Source organism: Bubalus bubalis, chromosome X (genome assembly GCF_019923935.1).
Source record: "Bubalus bubalis isolate 160015118507 breed Murrah chromosome X, NDDB_SH_1, whole genome shotgun sequence".
NCBI lineage: Eukaryota > Metazoa > Chordata > Mammalia > Artiodactyla > Bovidae > Bubalus > Bubalus bubalis.
In genome coordinates, this window is record NC_059181.1 from 106,393,825 (window position 1) to 106,415,265 (window position 21,441).

The 21,441-nt window shown below is 39.6% G+C and overlaps 1 protein-coding gene across 2 annotated transcripts in view; it reads right to left on the reverse strand.

Moving 5' to 3' along the window:
* The window catches only part of TMLHE (trimethyllysine hydroxylase, epsilon), a 61,587-nt gene that overhangs the window by 37,927 nt on the left and 2,219 nt on the right, over positions 1-21,441 (reverse strand). Inside the window, exons 2-3 of one of the 2 annotated variants that reach the window (XM_025277249.3) lie at positions 11,983-12,164; positions 4,546-4,722 (exon numbers count right to left, since the gene is read on the reverse strand). In XM_025277249.3, coding sequence (XP_025133034.1) covers positions 4,546-4,722; positions 11,983-12,163 — 358 coding nt within the window. In that variant the 5' untranslated portion in view covers position 12,164. The remainder of the gene's footprint in view (positions 1-4,545; positions 4,723-11,982; positions 12,165-21,441) is intronic. The other variant, XM_044937574.2, reaches the window with a different exon arrangement.

Sequence of the window (21,441 nt, forward strand, 5' to 3'; positions counted from 1 at the left end):
GGACCAGATGCCATGATCTTGGTTTTCTGAATGTTGAGTTTTAAGCCAACTCTTCCACTCTCCTCCTTCAGTTTCATCAAGAGGCTCTTTAGTTCTTCTTTGCTTTCTTCCATAAGGGTGGTGTCATCTGCATATCTGAGGTTATTGATATTTCTCCCAGTAATCTTGATTCCAGCTTGTGCTTCCTCCAGCCCAGTGTTTCTCACGATGTACCCTGCATATAAGTTAAATAAGCAGGGTGACAATATACAGCCTTGACGTACTCCCTTCCCTATTTGGAACCAGTCTATTGTTCCATGTCCAGTTCTAAGTCTTACTTCTTGACCTGCATACAGATTTCTCAGAAGGAAGGTTACCTGGTCTGGCATTCCCATCTCTTGAAGAATTTTCAACAGTTTGTGGTGATCCACACAGTCAAAGGCTTTGGCATAGTCAACGAAACAGAAGTAGATGATTTTCTGGAACTCTCTTGCTTCTTAGATGATCCAATGGATGTTGGAAATTTGATTTCTGGTTCTCTGCCTTTTCTAAATCCAGCTTGAACATCTCGAAGTTCACAGTTGACATACTGTTGAAGCCTGGCTTGTATAATTTTGAGCATTACTTTGCTAGTGCATGAGATGAGTGAAATCGTGCAGTAGTTTGAACATTCTTAAGCATTCCCTTTCTTTGGGATTGGAATGAAAACTGATGATTTCCAGTCCTGTGGCCACTGCTGAGTTTTCCAAATTTGCTGGCATATTGAGTGCAGCACTTTAACAGCATCATCTTCCAGTATACTTGCTGGAAAAATTAAGTGTTATCTATGGTATGTTTTCTTTTCATTGTAGAAAAATGAGTAGTAAAATGTACTCAAATAAATATTTCTTCTTCAAATGCTTTTTTGTTATTTTGAAATACAGATTCACAGAAAGTCACAAAGAAATATATAAGAGAGGTCTCATGCACCCTTCCCTGAGCCTTCTCCAATGTTTAACATCTTGTACAACCACAGTACAATATCAAAACCTAGAAAGTGATATTGATACAATCCATAGAGCTCACTCAGATCTCATGAGTTTTATATATATATATATATATATATATATAATTATTTCTGTGTGTGTGTGTGCACATTCAATGCAGTGTTATTACATGTGCACCTTTATGTAACCACTACTATAGTCAAAATACTCAAGTGTGCCATTACCACAAGACTCCTTTATGTTACCTCTTTAAAGCCACACCATTCCTCCTCTCTTCCTGGCAACTGCTAATCTGTTCACTATCTTTATAATTCTGTTATTTCATGAATGTTACATAAATGGAATCATGCAGTTACATTTTTCCTTCACTGTTATTCCTTTGTGGTTTTCCCAAGTTATCATGCGTATCAATCTTTCATTATTTTTTATTACTGAATAGTTTTTCATTATGTGGATGATTTGCTTAAAACCTCACACATTGGAGGATATTAAAGTAGTTTCCAGTTCTTGGCTGTTACAAATAAGGCTGCTGTGAACATTAATGTACACATTTTTGTGTGAACGTAAGTTCTCATTTCTCTGGAATAAATGCCTATCAATTCAATTGTTGGGTTGTATAGTACTTGCTTCCCAGGAGGCTTCACGGGTGGCTCAGTGGTAAAGAATTTGCCTGCCAATGCAGGAGACCCAGGTTCAATCCCTGGGTCAAGAAGATCCTGTGGAATAGGAAATGGGAACCCACTCCAGTATTCTTGCGTGAGAAATTCTATGGACAGAGGAACTGGCAGGCTAGAGTCCATGGGGTCACAAAGAGTCAGACACAAATTGAGTGACTGAGCACACACACATGGTTACTTGCATGTTTAGTCTTTTTTTTTTTTTTTTTTTTTTAAGAAACGGGCAAACTGTTTTCCAGAGTGTGTGTGAAAGTTGTTCAGTCGTGTCCAACTCTTTGCAACCCCATGGACTATACAGTCCATGGAATTCTCCAGGCCAGAATACTGGAGTGGGTAGCCGTGTCCTTCTCCAGGGCATCTTCCCATCCCAGAGATTGAACCCAGGTCTACTGCATTGAAGGCAGATTCCTTACCAACTGAGCCACCAGGGAAGCCTAAAGTAACCATACCATTTTATACTCTCAGCAGCAGTGTATAACTGATAGAATTTTTCCAAATCTTTTATAGCATTTTGTGTTACCAAGATTTTTTTAAAACTTTTAGTCATTCTGCTAGGCATATAGTGAAATTTTACTGTGCTAATAACTTTTGTTTCTCTAATGGCTTATAATGCTGAACATATTTGCAAATGTTTATCTGCCATCTGTACGTCCCATTCAGTGAAATGTCTGTGCATGTCTTTTATTCATTGTCTAATTGGATTGTTTTTCTTATATTGAGTTTTGAAAGTTATTTAGTTCTATAGCCAGTCAGTACCTAGGTCAAGGTCTTGAAGATGTTCTCCTATATTCTTCTCTAGAAGTTTTGTAGCTTTATGTTTACATTTAAGTCCATGATCTATTTTGAGTTAATTTTTGTATAAAGTGTGAAACTCTGGTTGAAGTTATTATTATTATTATTTTTTTTACTTTTGCCTCAGTTCAGTTCAGTTCAGTTCAGTCGCTCAGTCGTGTCCGTCTCTTTGCGACCCCATGAATCACAGCATGCCAGGCCTCCCTGTCCATCACCAACTCCTGGAGTTCACTCAGACTCACGTCCATCGAGTTGGTGATGCCATCCAGCCATCTCATCCTCTGTCGTCCCCTTCTCCTCCTGCCCCCAATCCCTCCCAGCATCAGAGTCTTTTCCAATGAGTCAACTCTTCGCATGAGGTGGCCAAAGTACTGGAGATTCAGCTGTAGCATCATTCCTTCCAAAGAAATCCCAGGGCTGATCTCCTTCAGAATGGACTGGTTGGATCTCCTTGCAGTCCAAGGGACTCTTAAGAGTCTTCTCCAACACCACAGTTCAAAAGCATCAATTCTTCGGCGCTCAGTCTTCTTCACAGTCCAACTCTCACATCCATACATGACCACTGGGAAAACCATAGCCTTGACTAGACGGACCTTTGTTGGCAAAGTAATGTCTCTGCTTTTCAATATGCTATCTAGGTTGGTCATAACTTTTGTTCCAAGGAGTAAACGTCTTTTAATTGAGTGTCCAATTATCTCAGCATCATTACTTAAAAAGATTATCCTCCTTCATTGACTGGCTCTTGCACCTTTGTCAAAGATCAGTTGACTATATTTGTGTGATTCTATTTCTTGGTTTCTTTTTCTGTTTTATTGGTCTACATATCTATCCCTCCATCAAAACCACAAATATATAGTTTTATTTCTTCCATTATAATATATATGAATTTTATTTCTTTTCTTGCCTTATTGTAATGACTAGAAGTTCCAGAACTGTGTTAAATAAAAATGAAAGTGAAATGTTAAATGTGTTCAGCCTCATCATTATAGATGATGTTAGTTGAAAAGATGCTAAATATCTATAATCATCAGGGAAATGCAAATCAGAGATACCACCTCAATCCTGTCAGAATGGCTATTGTCAAAAAGATAACATAGGCAGAAATTAACACAACATTTAATTATCTTCAATTTAAAAATAAAGAAAAAAAATAAACTCAAACGTCACTACCCTCCTCAAAAAAAGAAAGACAACATACAACAAATGTTGGTGAGGGTGTGGAGAGAAGGGACTTCTACACTGTCGATGGGAGTCTAAATTGGTGTAGCCACTTTGGAAAAAAATCAAAAATGAAAGAACCATATCATCCAACAATCACTCTTCTGAGCATATATCCAAAGGAAATAAAATCATTGTTTCAAAAAGATACATGCACCCTAATGTTCATAGCCACACAATTTATAATAGCCAAGACATGGAAACAACCTAAGTGTTCATTGATGCATAAATAGATAAATAAAATGTGGTATATAAATACAGTGGAATATTATTCAGCCATAAAACGAAGGCATTCCTGCAATTAGCAACAACATTGATAGATAGACCTTGAGTGTATTATGTGAAATAAGTCAGACAGAGAAAGATAAATCCTGTCTACAGAGAGTAGACTGATGGTTGCCTGAGGCTATGGGTTTGAAGAAATGGAAGATGTTCATCAATGCTACAATTTTCCAGTCGTAAGATGAATAAGTTCTGGAGATCTAATGTATAGCACAGTGATATACTTAACAATACTGTATTGTATATTGAAAGTTATTAAGATAGTAAATCGTTAATACTCTAGCCACAATGCAAATGTGCTAATTATGTGAGGTGATGAATGTGTTAACTAAGCTTATTGTGGTCATCATTTCACAATATATACAGATATGTCAAATATATCTCAATAAAGTTGGAAAAATATTTTTCAAAACTATGATGTTAGCTGTAGATCATAACAATTTCATTTAAGAACAAAAATAAAAGGTACACAAAAGAAATGTTGCCAAAGAAAGGAAAAAGGAAGAGTAACTAAAAGAATATCCTACTTTGTAAAGGGGCAAACCATTTTTTATAAAACAATTGTTCTTTAAAAAAGTACCCAAAGAAGACCATGTCTCCTGTCCACTCACAAGTGAAAAAGAGTGTGGTCTCATCCAGATGAATGGTCTGTGGCTGGATACATAAATCCACGCTGGCAGTGTCTAGGCTGCGCTGGTGAGTCTTAGAGTTGTAGCAAGACGCTGAGCGGCAGTGGTCTCGAAGCCAGACATAATCAAAGCGCATCACATTGTTAGCATATTGCAGTTCTAGGGAAAAGATCACATTCTTTTATTAGTATTTATTACGTTATTTATTCTATAAAAACAATAAAATATTTATGAAAACTAAAAAATCTGGATTCAGAAAACTCCCTTCAAAAAGTCTTCTACCAACAAATGAACGAGGGCAATGCGAGGGACACTGGCCCCCTACTATTAAAATATAGCATGGAACTTCTACAATTAAAATAGTGTGATGTTGGTATAGGAATAGGCAGACAAAACAACAGAAGAGTATAAAAAGTAAAAAATATACATGAATGCACATAGAAATTTGGTTAGTAAAAACTGACATATAATCACTGTGGAAAATATGACTTTTTAAGTAAATGGTGTCAGGACAACTGATAATCATTTGGAAAACTATAAAATCGAGTCCATACCTCATATTGTCACCAGGTTTCCAAGATAAACTCAAAACAGATAAGAGTTCTAAATTTGGAAAATGAACATGGATAGAGGATATAAAGGAGGTCCTTGAACTATTCTTGCAACTTTCCTGTTAGCTTGAAGATATATCAAAAAAAAAAGTTATCAAAAAATATCAAACACTCTATCAGATTATTCATTTAGACAGGGTAAATAAAAATGAGTTCAAATTTATAACAGGAATAAAAACTATAAAGTGTCTGGGAATAAATGAAAATGTGGAAGATAACTATGGAGAAATTCTGAAGGACTTGAAGGAAACCTGAATGGAAAAATATGCTCACAGTTGGGCAGATTCAAAAATGAAAAGACAGAAGTTCTTCCATAAATTAATACATAAAACTCCATGTACTTCCAACCCAAATCCCTGTGAAAATTTTCATGTACTGGACAGACTAATTCCAAGATTCATATTCAGAATTAACAAAGTAATAATTTTGACAAAGAAAAAGAGTGGAAACCTTATTGGCTAAAGGGTTTTAGCTTAACCTCTGTCCAATTGTTGGCTGGCCACTAAACTGTACCACCCATTCATGGATCATAGCCTTGTTCAGGTGAAGGGGCTTGTCTAACTCAATGAGCTATGCTGTGCAGGGCCACCCAAGATGGACAGGTCACAGTAGGGAATTCTGACAAAATGTGGTCCACTGGAGGAGGACGTGGCAAACTACTCCAGTATTCTTGCCTCAAGGACTCCATGGACAATATGATAAGGCAAAAAGATACGACAATTAAAGATGAGCCCCCCAGGTCAGGAGCTGTCCAACAAGCTACTGGGGAAGAGTGGAGGGCAATTACTAATAGCTCCAGAAAGAATGAAGAGGCTGGGCCAAACCGGAAATGATGCTTAGTTGTGGATGTGTTTGGTGGTGAAAGTAAAGTCCTGTAAATAACAATATTGCATAGGAACCAGGAAGGTTAGGTCTATGAATCAAGGTAAATTGAATGTGGTCAAGCAGGAGATGGCAAGCACATCAAAATCTTAGGAATCAGTGAACTAAAATGGACAGGAATGGGCAAATTTAACTCAGATGACCATTGTATCTACTACTGTGGGCAAGAATCCCTTAGAAGAAATGGAGTAGCCATCATAGTCAACAAAAGAGTCTGAAATGCAGTACTTGGGTACAATCTAATAAACGACAGAATGATTTCAGTCTGTTTCCAAGACAAACCATTCAACATCACAGTGATCCAAGTCTATGCCTCAACCACTAATGCCAAAGAAGCTGAAGTTGATTGGTTCTATGAAGACCTACAACACCTTCTAGAACTAACATCCCCCCAAAATGTCTTTTTCATCAAAGGGGATTGGAATGTAAAATTAGGAAGCCAAGAGATACCTGGAATCACAGGCAAGTTGGACCTTAGAGTTAAAAATGAAGCAGTGCAAAGGCTAAGAGAGTTTTGCCAAGAGAATGTACTGCTCATAGCAAACACCCTCTGCCAACAACACAAGAGACCACTCCGCACATAGACATATGTGGAGATCAATACCAAACTCAAATCGATTATGTTCTTTGCAGTCAAAGATACAGAAGCTCTATAGAGTCAGTAAAAATAAGACGTGGAGCTGACTGTAGCTCAGATCCTGAGACCCTTATGCAAAATTGAGGCTTAAACTGAAGAAAGTAAGGAAAACCACCAGACCATTTAGGTATGACCTTAATCAAACCCTTATGATTATACAATGGAGGTAAGGAATAGATTCAACAGATTAAATCTGATAGAGTGCCTGAAGAACTATGGACAGAGGTTTGTAACTATGTATGGGAATCAGTGACTGAAACCATCACAAAGAAAAAGAAATGCAACAAGTCAAAGTGATTGTCTCAGGAGGCTTTACAACTAGCTGAGGAAAGAAGAAAAGCAAAAGACAAAGGAGAAAGGGAAAAATATACCCAACTGAATTCAGAGGTCCAGAGAACAACAAGGAGAGATAAGAAAGCCTTCTTAAGTGAACAATGCAAAGAAATAGAGGAAAACAATAGAATGGGGAAGACTAGAGATCTCTTGAAGAAAATTAGAGATACTAAGCGAATATTTAACATAAGGATAGCATGATTAAAGGACAGAAAAAGGTAAGGACCTAACAGAAGCAGAAGATATTAAGAACAGGTGCCAAGAACACACAGAAGAACTGTACAAAAAAGGTCTTAATGACCCAGATAACCATGATGGTGTGGTCACTCACTTAGAGCCAGACATCGTGGAGTGTGAAGTCAAGTGGGCCTTAGGAAGCATCACAATGAACAAAGTGAGTGGAGGTGATGGAATTCCAGCTGAGCTCTTGCAAATCCTTAAGACAATGCTGTGAAAGTGCTGCACTCAATATGCCAGCAAATTTGGAACACTCAGCAGTGGCCACAGGACTGGAAAAGGTCAGTTTTCATTCCAATCCCAAAGAAGGACAATGCCAAAGAATGTTCAAACTACCACATAATTTCACTCATTTCACATGTTAGCAAGGTAATGCTCAAAATTCTTCAAGCTAGGCTTCAACAGTACATGAACTGAGAACTTCCAGATGTACAAGCTAGGTTTAGAAAAGCCAGAGGAACCAGAGGTCAAATTACCAACATGCGTTGGACCATGGAGAAAACAAGGGCGTTCCAGAAAAACATCTACTTCTGGTTCATTGACTATGCTAAAGACTTTGACTGTATGAATCACAAAAAACTGTGGAAAATCCTTAAAGAGATGAGAATACCAGATCACTTTACCTGCCTCCTGAGAAACCCGTATGCAGGTCAAGAAGCAACAGTTGGAAACTTATGTGAAACAACGGATTGGTTCAAAATTGGGAAAGGAGAGTGTCAAGGCTGTATACTGTCACCCTGCTTATTTAACTTATATACATATTACATTGTGTGAAATGCTGAGCTGGACGAATCACAAGCTGGAATCAAGATTTCTGAGAGAAACATCAACAAACTCAGATATGCAGATGGTACCACTCTAATGGCAACTAAAGAGACTCTTGATGTGGGTGAAAGAGGAGAGTGAAAAAGCTGGCTTGAAACTCAACATTCAAAAACCTAAGATCATGGCATCGGGTCATATCACTTCATGGCAAATGAAAGGGGAAAAAGAGGAAGCAGTGATAGATTTTATTTTCGTGGGCTCCAAAATCACTGTGGACAGTGACTGCAGCCATGAAATTAAAAGACACTTCCTCCATTGAAGAAAGGCTATGACAAACATTCACAGTGAACTAAAAAGCAGAAACATCACTTTGTCTACAAAGGTCCGTATAGTCAAAACTATGGTTTTTCCAGTAGTCATATACAGATGTGAGAGTTGGACCATAAAGAAGGCTAAGCACCAAAGAATTGTTGCTTTCAAATTGTGGTATTGGGGAAGACCCTTGAGAGTCCCTCAGATTGCTAGGAGGTCAAACCAGTCAATCCTAAAGGAAATCAACCCTCAATATTGGTTGGAAGGACTGATGCTGTAGCTGAAGCTCTAATACTTTGACCACCTGATGCGAAGAACTGACTCTTTGGAAAATACCTGAAGATTGAAGGCGGGAGGAGAAGACAATGACAGAGGACAGAGGACATTGGATGGCATCATCGACTCAGTGGACGTGAGTTGGAGCAAGCTCCAGGATATAGTGATGGTAAAGGACAGGGGAAACCTGGTTTGCTGTAGTTCATAGGATTGCAAAGAGTCAGACATGATTGAGCAACTGAACAACAACAACTTAAGTTAAAGAATAAAGTTTTAGGTTCACAGCAAAACTGAGACAAAGGTTCAGAGAGATCCATATATCCTCTGTCCCCACCTCATCTCTTAACTTTTATTCTGAGTCTTTACATTTAAAGCGTGTTTCTTGTAGACAACATATAGGTGAATACTTTTTGATTCATTTTGACAATTTTTGTATTTTGACTGGTATGATCAGACAATTTATATTTGAAGAGATTACCAATGTAGTTGACTTTAAATCTGCCTTCTTGCTGTTTTCTATAGTTTTATTTATTCCTTACTTCCTTTTTTTTCTTCTTTCTCTGTCTTTCTGATTTTCATTGTATATTTATGATTCCATTGACTTATTATTCACACTATTTTTAAAAACATTTTAAAATTATTCTTCCAAATGTTTACAATGTACATTTTAAATAATCTAAGCCCACTTTTAGATAAATCTAAAGTGTCACTCAAAGTTGTATAGTATTTTGCATACCACTAACTACGAAAAAGAGTTCTGATTCCTCATCATCCTAGTTAGAACTTGGTATTATAAATAGAATATTCCTAATTTCTTCCTCCTATCCTGTCATATTATTGTCACTTATTTCATTTTTATATGTGCTATGAACACCAAACACATTGCTATTACCATTTAAATAGTTAAAATTTCATGTAATTCAGAAGGAGAAAAGTTTGTTTTTTATCTTCATTCCTTTCTAACACTCTTTATTTTTATGTAGATCCAAGTTTGTTACCTATATCATTTTTCTTCTGCCAGAAGAAATTCTTTTACAATATTTTGAGAAGTTAGATGAGAAAGTCTATTTCTCTATCATTTTGAAGGATTGCTGGATATAGAATCATAGGTGGCAGTTTTTTTCCTCCCTTTAATGTCTTAAAATTGTCATTCCATTGTGTTCCTGCTTGTATAGTTTCTCATGAGAACTTTACATAATTCTCATCTGTCTTTCTCTGTAGGTAAAATGTTTTTCTCTCCTTTGACTGCCTTCAAGATTTGCTCTTTGTTTTTGCTCTTTTGCCTAAGTGTGGGGTTGTGTTTGTGTGTGCATGGGTTTTTTAAATGTATCCTAAGCTTCTCTAAACTTCTTGGATATGTGGTTTGGTGTTTGTCATGCATTTTGGAAAGCTTTCAGAAATTATTTCATCAAATATTTCTTCCACTTAGTTCTTTCTTTCTTCTTTTAGTATTCCATTCATGTATATTACATAACTTTTGATACCAGTCCACATTTCCTGAATACTCTGTTATGTTTTTGTTTGTTTGTTTCCACTCTCATTTTCTCTGTTCATTTCAGTGTAGGTAATTTTTAATGACCTATTTTTACATTCACTGATTCTATTCGTGGGTGTGTCTGATAAGCCCCACAAAGTCATTCTTCATTCCTGTTACTATGCTTTTGATTTCCTTTTGATTCTTTCTTGTATTTTTCTATCACTCTGTTGACACTATCCATCTGGTCTTCCATTTTGTCTACCTCTTCCATTTAGAATCCTTAAAATATTAACCACAGTTATTTTAAATTTCCTGACTGAAAATTTCAATACATATGTCACATGTGAGTCTAGTTCTGATGGTGCTTTTTCTCTTTAACTTGTGTTAATTCTTGCCTTTTAGCACGTATGTTTTGTAATTTTGTGCTTGTTGTTGACAGCCAGACATATTGTATAGAGCAGTAGATACTGAAGTGAATAGGACTTTATGGTGACTATTTATATCAATCTGACCAAGAGTTGCACTATGTCTGATGTTTGCTCAGTCTATGGGTACCAGAGGTTTTAAATCCCTTTAGTGATCTTGTTTTTACCTCCCCTCTTGGCCTTGCCCCTTTTCTTGGTGCTTCACGTCCGAGACAGTGTTTGTAGCTGTCATCCACTGCTATTTTAACGAAGACTTATTAGCTTGCTGGAGCCAGGGGAGGAAAGGGAATTCTCTGATCTTGGGATTAAGTCTAAGTCTTTGGAGTGCATCATGGGTCTGTGTCTTGGGAGTACGGTCCTCACAGTTGCTTTTGGCCCTTTCCAGGGTATTGTAAGTTGAACTGTATTCCCCCAAAAGATATGTTGAAGTTCTCACCTCTAATACCCGTGAATGAGACCTCATTTGGAAATAGTATCTTTGAAGATAATCAAGACAGGATGAGGTCATACTGGATTTGGGTGGGCCCTCAATCCACCGAAGGTGCCCTTATAAGGAGAGAGAAATTGGAACACACAGAAGAGACCCAGTAGAGAAGGTTATATAATGATGGAGGCAAACAGTGGAGTGATGTTGCCACAAGCCAAATAACACCAAGGAGAGGGAAGAAAGAATTCTCTCCTAGAGCCTTCAGAGAGGACATGGCCCTGCCAACAACTTCATTTCAGATTTTCTACCTTTAGAACTGTGAAAGAATTTCTGCTGTTCTCTGTTGACTAGTTCATGGTAAATTTATCATAGCAGTGCCAGGAAACTAAAACACAGGAGTAAAGCTTTTGGCCCCTCTGCCACCTAATACCTTCCCTGGCTGTAGAATTTCCAGTCTATGTCTTTGAAATTCTCTCCCCTCTATAGTACACTCAAGCTCAGTTGCTCAATCGTGTCCACCTCTCTGCAACACCTGCCAGGCTCCTCTGTCCATGGGATTTCTCAGGCAAGAATCCTAGAGTGGTTTGCCATTTCCTCCTTCAAGGCATCTTCTCGACCCAGGGATTGAACCCATGTCTCCTGCATTGTCAGGCAGATTCTTTACCACTGAGCTCCCTCCCCTGTATACTGAGGCTTTGATTTTTTCTTTCCTTTTTCCTTAGATGACCCGGGGAGACAAAGTGGGGTGGACCATGGCAGACCTCCCTTCCCCTAGCTGGGATGAGATTTTACTATTACCCCATATTATTTCTGTCTTTCTCACAACCTGTAAAAGAATCCTGGAAATACATGGCTAGAAGCTGTCACAACTCCACAGAAAGTATTTTCAGTCCACATGAAAAGTATGTGTCATTGCACGATGATGTAAATATACTTTACACTTACTGAAGTTTATACTTAAAATGATTAAGATGATATATTTTATGTTACTTTTTTATCACAATTAAAAATAAAGTATCTGTCTCTACACGTCTTACCAAAATGATCTTCATGTTTCTGCCAAACACAATTCAGAGACTTGGAGGCTGTATGGTGCCAATAGATGGCTAGTGGAAATAAGCTTTTGAAGTTGGACTGTTGAAGGGCCCAACGTGTGACCCGTCCCCTCAGCAGGTCCTGGAGCCTGCTTTGTAGTTGGGACAACCTGTGACACCACATCCTAGAAAATTCAACAATGAGAGTGTTAGTAACAATACAAAACAAGGTTTATAAGGCTATAGGAATAACACTACATATGTAACTATGTAAATTAATTGATTTTCTTATCTCAACCACAGAGCATTAAAGGAGAAATTCTGAAAAGCTAACCATAAGTGGTCGATTAACCATTACTTCTATTTTCTTACCAGCCACTCGTATTATGCACTGTAATCTTGCTTCTATCCCACTATCTAACTGAAGTGGTCTTTAGAAAATCACTAATTCTAATCTTCCAACCACATATAAGGGTTGCCTTTTTAGATCTTGTCCTTCTGAGACTCATCACTGTGACACTATTGATCACCCTCATCTTGACGCCTTGAAATTTTCTTTTCCACTGATTATGTGTAATTGTGGAAGTTTCTTAAACTTTCAGTGACTCTGTTTCCTGTTCTGTAAAATGAGTATAACAATAATACTTAGCTCATGGGTTTAGTGTACTTAGAACTGTGTTGTCACACATAGTAAGACCTATATATGTCAGCTGCTATCATTCTAATCATCCTCATCATTATTGTTATTAGGGATAAGCTATATGTATTGGCAAAAGTACCTTTATCGGAGTTGATGACAACCTGAGTGTGATGCTTTCATAAATATTAATAAAATGACACCATTTGCATATGATCTTAAAAGGAATTCATTCATCTTGTGGGAAAAAAAGGAGGTCATGCCACTGCAGAGAAGCAATATGGAACTTGATGTGAACCTTCTGAATAACTCCTTGCAAAAATGCTTGCTTTGAGTGGATGTGTACATGTTACTATGTGGTAAAAGTTGATAAAGGAACTGAATTTCATGCGGATGGGGGATGAAACCAATCACATATACCAAGTCCATAGCTAGAGATATAAAATAATTTGCTGATGACTGAGGGAGGTTTCTGAAATAGGTTAGGGTCTTCACCCCTGGAGGAGGGCATGGCAACCCACACCAGTATTCTTGCCTGGAAAATCCCATGGACAGAGGAGCCTGGCAGGCTGCAGTCCATGGGGGTCACAAAGAGTTGGACATGACTGAGCAACTAAGCACAGGGTCTTCAGGGAAAAGCCCAATTTAGTTATCATATTAGGTAATGCCTCCAATTACCTGATCCTAAGCCACCTCTCAGCCTGACTTCCTATTATTTACTTCCTTGTACTTTTTTGTTCAGTTTCCCAGACTCACTATACTTTCTAAATTTTGAGAAACTCTTGTTCATGCTATTTGTTCCTCTAAAGTGGAAGGCCTTCCTACTCTCTTCTATTCATCTTTTAAGAATCAGTGGAGATATCATTTCATCTAAGAATTCTTCCCTAGATTCTCAGAATGAACTAGCAGCTTTCTTTAGTTCTCTCATAACAGTCTGTTTATGCCTCTGTCTTCCTTCTCAATACATTTTGTTGAAATTGTATGCCTTTCTATTATGACATTTTTAATTGGCTATACTCCGATATAAACAAAAAGAAGTCAGATCATATGCTATATGATCCCATTTATATGAAATGTCCAGAAAAGGCAAATTCAAAGAGATAAAAGGTAGATTAGTGCTTGTCTCCAGCTGGAGCAGTGGGAAGGGAGGAATTGGGGAATGACAGCTAATATGTGTGCAGTTTCTTTTTACAGGGATGTAAATGCTCTAAAATTAAATTCTGATGATTGCAAAAATTAAAAAAAAAAAGAAATTATATGTTTTTATGCTTTCCTACCAGTAAGACCTGGATACATCTCAACAGGAAACCTATGGGTCATTCATGTTTGTACCCTAACATCTAGCATGGTTCCTAGTACTTAGGAGAATTTCATAAACATTTGTGGACATTGGATTGAATTAATTTTCTTCGAGTTTCATAGCATCTTTAAATCTGGTAAGGTGTCTGCTCTAAATCTTCACTTAAGTAATGAAAGTGTTGATGAGATCAAACCAAAGGTAGGGTTTGCAATAGGCTATCTCAAATTCTTCCATTGCTTATGGTCTGTGATCAGCACTCTTTGAGTATGGTTATTAATATATAATTGTATTAATTATATAACCCACCAATATGGATTCATAATTCTTGTTCCCAAGGGTATCATAAAAGGCTTGTTAAAATCCTGCTGAAATTGCATTCATTCAATGTACATGTTAGAGCTGTCATATTTCCATAAACACCTCTAATAAAATTAGATCTGTGTGGAATGTCTTTGTTGATAACTTTGCAATTTTCTAGGTATTCGTTTACTTGAAAACCTGTTCTAGAAGCTAACCAAGGACATATTTAGCTCATTGATTAGTAGATTGAAAACTTCCTCCTTCTTTGTTAGAAGTGGTAGTATACTTATATAAATTAAGTGTTAAAGCACCTTTCCTTATTCTTATTAATTCTTTTGATCATTGGGAATTGTTAAACAATATCAAGTTATAACTTATCCAACCCAGGACACATGTACTTTTTCCTTCTGAGAACATAGTTAACATTGTTCTGTCTTTGCAAATACATGTTTATACAAGCCTGAGATAATTTTGGGCCTTAATCCTTCCAAATACTAATCCTTTAGGAACGTGCCATCTGCTATATTCATCCTTCTTTTCATTGTTTTATATATTATTCTTTAAAAAGAAAAACAGCACCTATGAGGTCATTGTAAAACTTCCCCTGCAACCCATGACTTCCCTCAGTTCTCCTTTAATAGGATAATTTGCTGTTTCATGGTCAAAATGATGTTTTTGAGAGCTTCCCAATCTTTAGAGTCTAACGCCATCGTAATGTAAATTAAGGTCCATCAAGTATCAATCATCCTAAGAAAAACTTTTGGAGAACAGCAATCGCTAGAAATTCTAGTCAGAGTAAGCAATTACATAATAGGTCAATCTGAACCTTTGCATGGTTATTGCTAAGGAAGAAGCATTCCCTCCTAAAAGGCTTAAAGCCAAGAGTCCATTTAGCCTCTGTCAATTTTTCCTTTCAAATGTCTCTCAGATTTGTTCTTCTCTTTCCATTCCTATAGATGCCTTCATCAGCTCATACCTGGACTACTGCCATAGACTAGATGGTTTCCTTGCCTCCATTCTATCCATATTCCAATCCACCTTCCATACTACTGCCAGATTAATTTTCTTAAAACACTTTAAGCATATCACTCTCCTGCCTGAGACCTAGCTCAAATGTCACCTTTGTAAAATCTTCCTAACCCTCCTAGGAAGAGTTTAGGAGCTGCCTACCCAGTGTTCTCACAGCACTTTGTGCATATCCTTATGAGCTTACAACACATCCAATAATTACCCATTTAATTACTTCTCTCTTCCATTCGTTGAGAGCTCCTTGAGGGCAGACAAAACTATTGACGCATCTCCTGGCCCCATCTATCTTGCCCCATGCCTCAGTGCCTTCACATATGCGGTTTCCTCTGCCTACTGTATTTCTCCCTCTCATTATTCCTGCTCAATTCATTTAACACATATTTATTGGGGGTCAACTTTGTGCCAGAAACTATTTTAGGCACTTGGGATTTATCAGGGAACAAAACAAACAAAAATGACTGCGTTCGTGGAGCTTATCTTCTAGTGGAAGGACAAAGATAAATATAATCAATAAATATTAGAAGGCAGTCAGAGCGATGCAGCAGGATAAAGGGGTGTGCTGAAGGAAGTAGGGCTTTTAAACATGGTGATCAGGGTAGACTTTATTGAGAAAAATGACATTTGAACAAAAAGGGAATTGTTCATGATGATATTGTTCTGGTTTAAAGGAGGCCAAAGCAAAAGCTCTAAGCTGAAATTGCATCTGTCATACGTATCTTTGTCTGGGTTTAACTAGTGCAAGAATATATTGGACTGCATGAATTAAGAGGATGCTCCTTTACATCAGGGTCTCAAAATTAAATGCCCACAGGGTCTAGGCAAGAAACATAAATAGGTGAAGCATAAGAGACAATAGGGGACTGTGGTGAGATGGGTGAATCGAAGAATGCTTGATCTGTCCAAAAATCCTAGCCACTACTCAGCTCTAGCTAATTATTGCCAGAGAGTCTTAATGTTGCCATACTTGAGAGGAGCCAGAAATGTATATTCTATGAGAAATATCCCAATCTGTAACGTTGACAACTGCATTAGTCCAGGTCCTTTGAAAAGGAGGTGCCATGACAGGCACAGATTGTGCAAGTGGTTTATCTGGGGAAACATTTGACAGAAAATAGAGACAGAGTCTGAGAAGTCCAGGAGAGTTGTGTCATGATGTAGGTCTAATCTCTGTGGAAAAGGGTAAATGCAAATCTAAACCACAATGAGATATCACCGCCTATCTGTCATAATGGCTATTATCAAAAACCCAACAAATAATAAGTATTGGCAAGGATGTAGAGAAAAGGGAGCCCTCCAACACTGTTGATGGGAATGTAAATTGGTACAGTCACTATGGAAAACAGTATGGGGGTTGCTTAAAAAATTAAAACCAGAGATACCATATGATCCAGCAATAACACTCCTGGGCATGTACCTTAAAAACCCAAAACACTAACTTGAAAACATATATGCACCTGTGTGTTTCAATGCAGCGTTATTTTTTTTTAATGATTCTGATCGTTAGTTGTGACCCTCAACAAACATTTCCATGTGAATTTAATTCATAAGCTAGAGCTATGCTTCCTAAAATCCTCCCTTCCATCTTCTCTGGTTCTCACACATCCTGCCACTGCTGTAGGGATGCTCACACTCCATGCTAAGTTGCTTCAGTCCTGTCTGACTCTGTGCAACCCTATGGACTGTAGCCCACCAGGCTCCTCTGTCCATTCTCCAGGCAAGAATACTGGAGCAGGTTGCCATGCCCTCCTCCAGGGGCATCTTCCTGGCTGAGAGATCGAACCCACGTCTCTCACATCACCTGCACTGGAGGCAGATTCTTTACTGCTAGCACCACCTGTGCTGACCGTGGGGATGAGCCAATACATCCATGATTCTTGGGGATGTGAGGCAGCTAGGGATCACCAGCAGCCCACCAGGGAGGCCTGGCATGGGATATAGTAACACCTTAAATCTGTAGGGACTAGACGATGCGCTGGCCAGCCCCAAAGTTCTCCAGGGAGCAGCCTTGGGAGATTCTGAACACTAACAACCCAATGCAGGTATCTGTCCCAGGGCCAGGTGGGCTCGGTGACAAAGGGAGTGGTTCTGAGCCACTTTTATTAAACCAACAGGTGGCACAGCTAAGTGCAAAACTTCACATTCCAAACTGTGGGGGACAGGAAGGGGAGTTGTTGGGTCCTTCCCTGCCCCACTCCCACTCTCAAGCATGTTACAACACAGCTCTAAAGTCTGGAGGGCCTACCTGCTGGGTGACAGCTTAGGAGTCGGGTGGGGGAGGACCCCAGCATCCTCTCATTAGCACTCTGTCTCTGCAAAAGGTCTGGGGAAGGAGTGAAAGCTCCCCAAGCATGCCCCCAGCCTCAACTGCTCCTCTGTAACAACGGGCCCTCCTCCATCAGGAGAAACACATGTCCCTTCCCGAGCAGCAGAGTATGATCACAGCCAGCTGTTCCCGAGTCCAGGCTCAGGAGAGGAAGCCTCAGCAAGTGTCAGTTCAACCACGTGCTCAACAGGTTGGCTGCCCACCTTGGCAGCTGGGCCCCACACTTCTGCAAAGGGAGGACCCCTGGGCCTTGGGGGAACAGGACTTCCAGACACTGATGCTGCTTATAGCTCCCTGGGTAGCCCTGGGCGCCACCCCCAGCCTTCCCTTCCCATCTTTTCAGCATCTGCTGAGTCTGTAACCAAGCCCATACCTTCCCCATCATCCTTGAGGATCACACACCTGCCAGCCACGACCCCTAAGTGGGCAAAGACCTGCCTGCTAAAATATATCACCACGTCCCCTCTAGAAAACACAAATCCTGAGATCTCACCTGGTGGTCAGTGCTTAAGACTCTGCACTCACTGCAGGAGGCAGGGGTCTGATCCATGGTCAGGGAGAACTAAGGTAGATTTCCCAGGTGGTGAGGTGGTAAAGAATCTGCCTGCCAATGTAGGAGACTCAAGATAGGGTTCGCTCCCTGGGTGGGGAGATCCCCGGGAGAGGGAAATGGCCACCCACTCCAGGATTCTTGCCCGGACAATCCCATGGACAGAGGAGCTTGGCGGGCTGCAGTCCATGGGGTTGCAAAGAGATGGACACGACTTACCAATTGAGCGCACAGGCACAGGCAACTGAGATCCCACCAGCTGCACAGTCCAAAAAGAAACCCACCATCAAACCCCAAAGACAATAGACCTGTGACTACAGGTTGGAGGGATCAGACGGGTGGGTGTGTGGTCAGGGCAAAGGGAACTGGAATGACTTTTCCCTGGGAGCCCAGGGCCAAATGCAGAACCCCCTGTTTGCTCAGCTGGGCCAGAAAGTTCTAGAGAATCCAAGAGGAAGGTCAAGAGATCCAAAGTCTCCCAAAGCAAGCAGGCCTTGGGGGAAAGTTCCATGGTTTCCCAACACACTGAGGCCTTCGCAGATGTTGGGCATCCAGTGGGGGGCAGTCAGAGATGGTCACTCTACTGTATTCAAAGGGTTCCCCACTCCTACCCCACTGCCAGCGCCCACACCAGAAGTCCTCCTGGATTGCTCACAGCTGGCTCACCCACTTGGATGGGTAGGGGGCACCATTCTCTCCTGCCTGCCCTGGGGCTGCAAGGAGGCAACAGGGCTCAGAGCTCAGGCCTCTGGCACATTTGCATGAGAATACAGCCCGGCCTGGAGAACTGGACTGGGGTGGCACAGGCTTTCCTCTGGGGCTGGTTGTCCTTGCACATGTGTGTGCAAGGATCTGGAGCAGCACTGTCCCATGGAACCTCCTGCCATGGAGGCAAGGTGGCCTCTCCACGCTGCCCAGTAAGGCGGCTGGCACGTCCACAGTGGTGGTTCCTAAGACACGGCTGGTATGATGGGGGAACCGACTGTCTCCCTTGGGTTCAAGTCTGAATCACAATTGCCAGTGGCTGCCGCAGCAGATAGCATAGAATGGCACTCTTAGGTCCAGGGGACTCGCCATGCCCCCCTGAGCAGGACTGATGTCTCTGTCCACCACCAGCCCAGAACGCTGCCCTGTCCACTCACGGAGATGACCACCGCCCACCAGGGCCCGCACATCACAAGGCGAATGGGTACCCAAGGGCCTGGCATGTCTCCCCAGGGGCCCAGTCGGGTAAGACATGGGAGTCCTACTCTGCACCTGCATGGTGCAGACTTTCCCAGGGGCCAGTTGCCTCAAGAGTGGACACTGAAGGTCCTCTCTCCAAATGCCCCCAAATTCAGCATTACTTACAATATCCAAAAGATGGAAACAACCTAAGTGTTCATTGAGGGAGGAATAGACAAAGAAGATGTGATATGTATATATGATGGCATATTAGTAAGCCATAAAGAAGGATGAAATCTTGCCATCTTCAATAACACTGATGGGCCTAGAGAGTAGTGTGCTGAGTGAGATAAGTCAAAGAGAGAATGAGAAATACCATATGATTTCAGGTATGTGTCAGTTGTAAAGAGCAATACAAATGAATAAATAAAACAGAAACAGGCTCATAGATACAAAGAACAAACTGGCCATTGCCAGAGAAGAGGGAAGTAATGGGGGATGAGAGAAACAGATAAGGGATCCTAAGAGGTACAAACTTCTGGATACAAAATAAATTAGCTGTGTGGGCATAATGTATACATAGGGAATATAGCCAATAACATTATAATATCTTTGTATGGTGATAGGTGGTAACTAGACTTATCATGGTGATAATTCCATAATGTATAGAAATATCCAATCACTATATTGCACACCTGGAAGTAATATGGTATTTGTAGGTCATACTTCAGCTTAAAAAATAGGTGGCTTTAGACCGCCTACCTCACACCACACACACAAAAGAAATCAAAATGGATTAGAAATAAATGTAAAAAAAAATAATTAAAAAAAAAGAAATAAATGTAAGATTAAACTATAAAACTTTCAGAAGAACATATAGGAGAAAATCTTCATGACCTTGGATTAAGCAAAGTGTTCTTAGATACAACATGAAAAAGCACAATTTGCAAAAGAAAAATGATAACTTGAGCTTAACCAGAATTAAAAACCTTTGCTTTTCAAAAGGCATCATTAAAAAATGAAAAAACTAAAAATATTTAAACAATGAAAAGACAAGTCACAGATAGGAAAAAAAAATTCAAATGATATACCTGATAAAGCACTTGTATCCTAAATATACTTAAAAAATCTTACATCTCAATAATAGGAAGGGAAATAACCTAATTGAAAAAATGGGCAAAATATTAGATAGATATTTCTTCAAAGAACATTTACAAATGGACAAGACAGATGAAAGGATGTTCAATATCTTTACATTAGGGAAATGTACATCAAATCTAAAATGAGATATTACTTTACATCCACAAGGGCAGCTATACATTTTCTAAGAGGAAAAATGACAAAATATTGGTGAGGATGTAGAGAAATTAGAACTTTTATATGGTGCTGGTGGTGCATGTGAATGTAAACAATGTAAAATGATGTGGGTTAGTGGTTGTTAAGGGGGTTGGGATGGTAATGGGGACTAAGTGCACATGGGCAAGAGAGAGATGCTATTGAGGTGATAAAAATAGCTAATGCTGGATGCAGTGATGGTTGCACCATTCAATAAATTTACTAAAAATCCTTGAAAGTACATGTAAAAGGAGTCAAATTTATGGTGTGTAAATTATATCTCAATACAAAATTTTAAAAACACTTTGGGAAGGAGAGAAAAACAGAAAGTTCATGTGTTTGATTATTCATTAGGGGTCATACACGCCTCATTGAGCTGCTGTATGTTGTTGATGTTGCTGTTGTGGTTATGGTAGGAGTGGAGATTTTCCCATGAGGACTGAGGGTCAAGCAAGGACTTGAATCCTTTAATACAGTTTTGTAATTAACAGAAAAAGAAAGAGTGTTGCTGGGTTGAAATTCTGAGTAACAGGGGAGGAAAGAGAAGTGAGTGGGTTTACAAAAAAATATTCAGGACGCAGAAGTGGCAAGATTTTGCACTGATCAGATATTAGGAATGAGGAAGAGTGAGGATGCCTTGGACTTAGCATGCTTCAAGTTGAATTTCTGTTGTCCTCTCAAACTTACTGTCCTCCTGTGCTGTTCATCTCAGAGTGGATCAGCATCCTGGCACAGAGGAAGTATTCACTGATTGTCTTCAGAGTGACAGTGTGAATGAACAGAGGAAAAATATGGCCAAAGCCTCCATGGGGTCCTGCCAAACA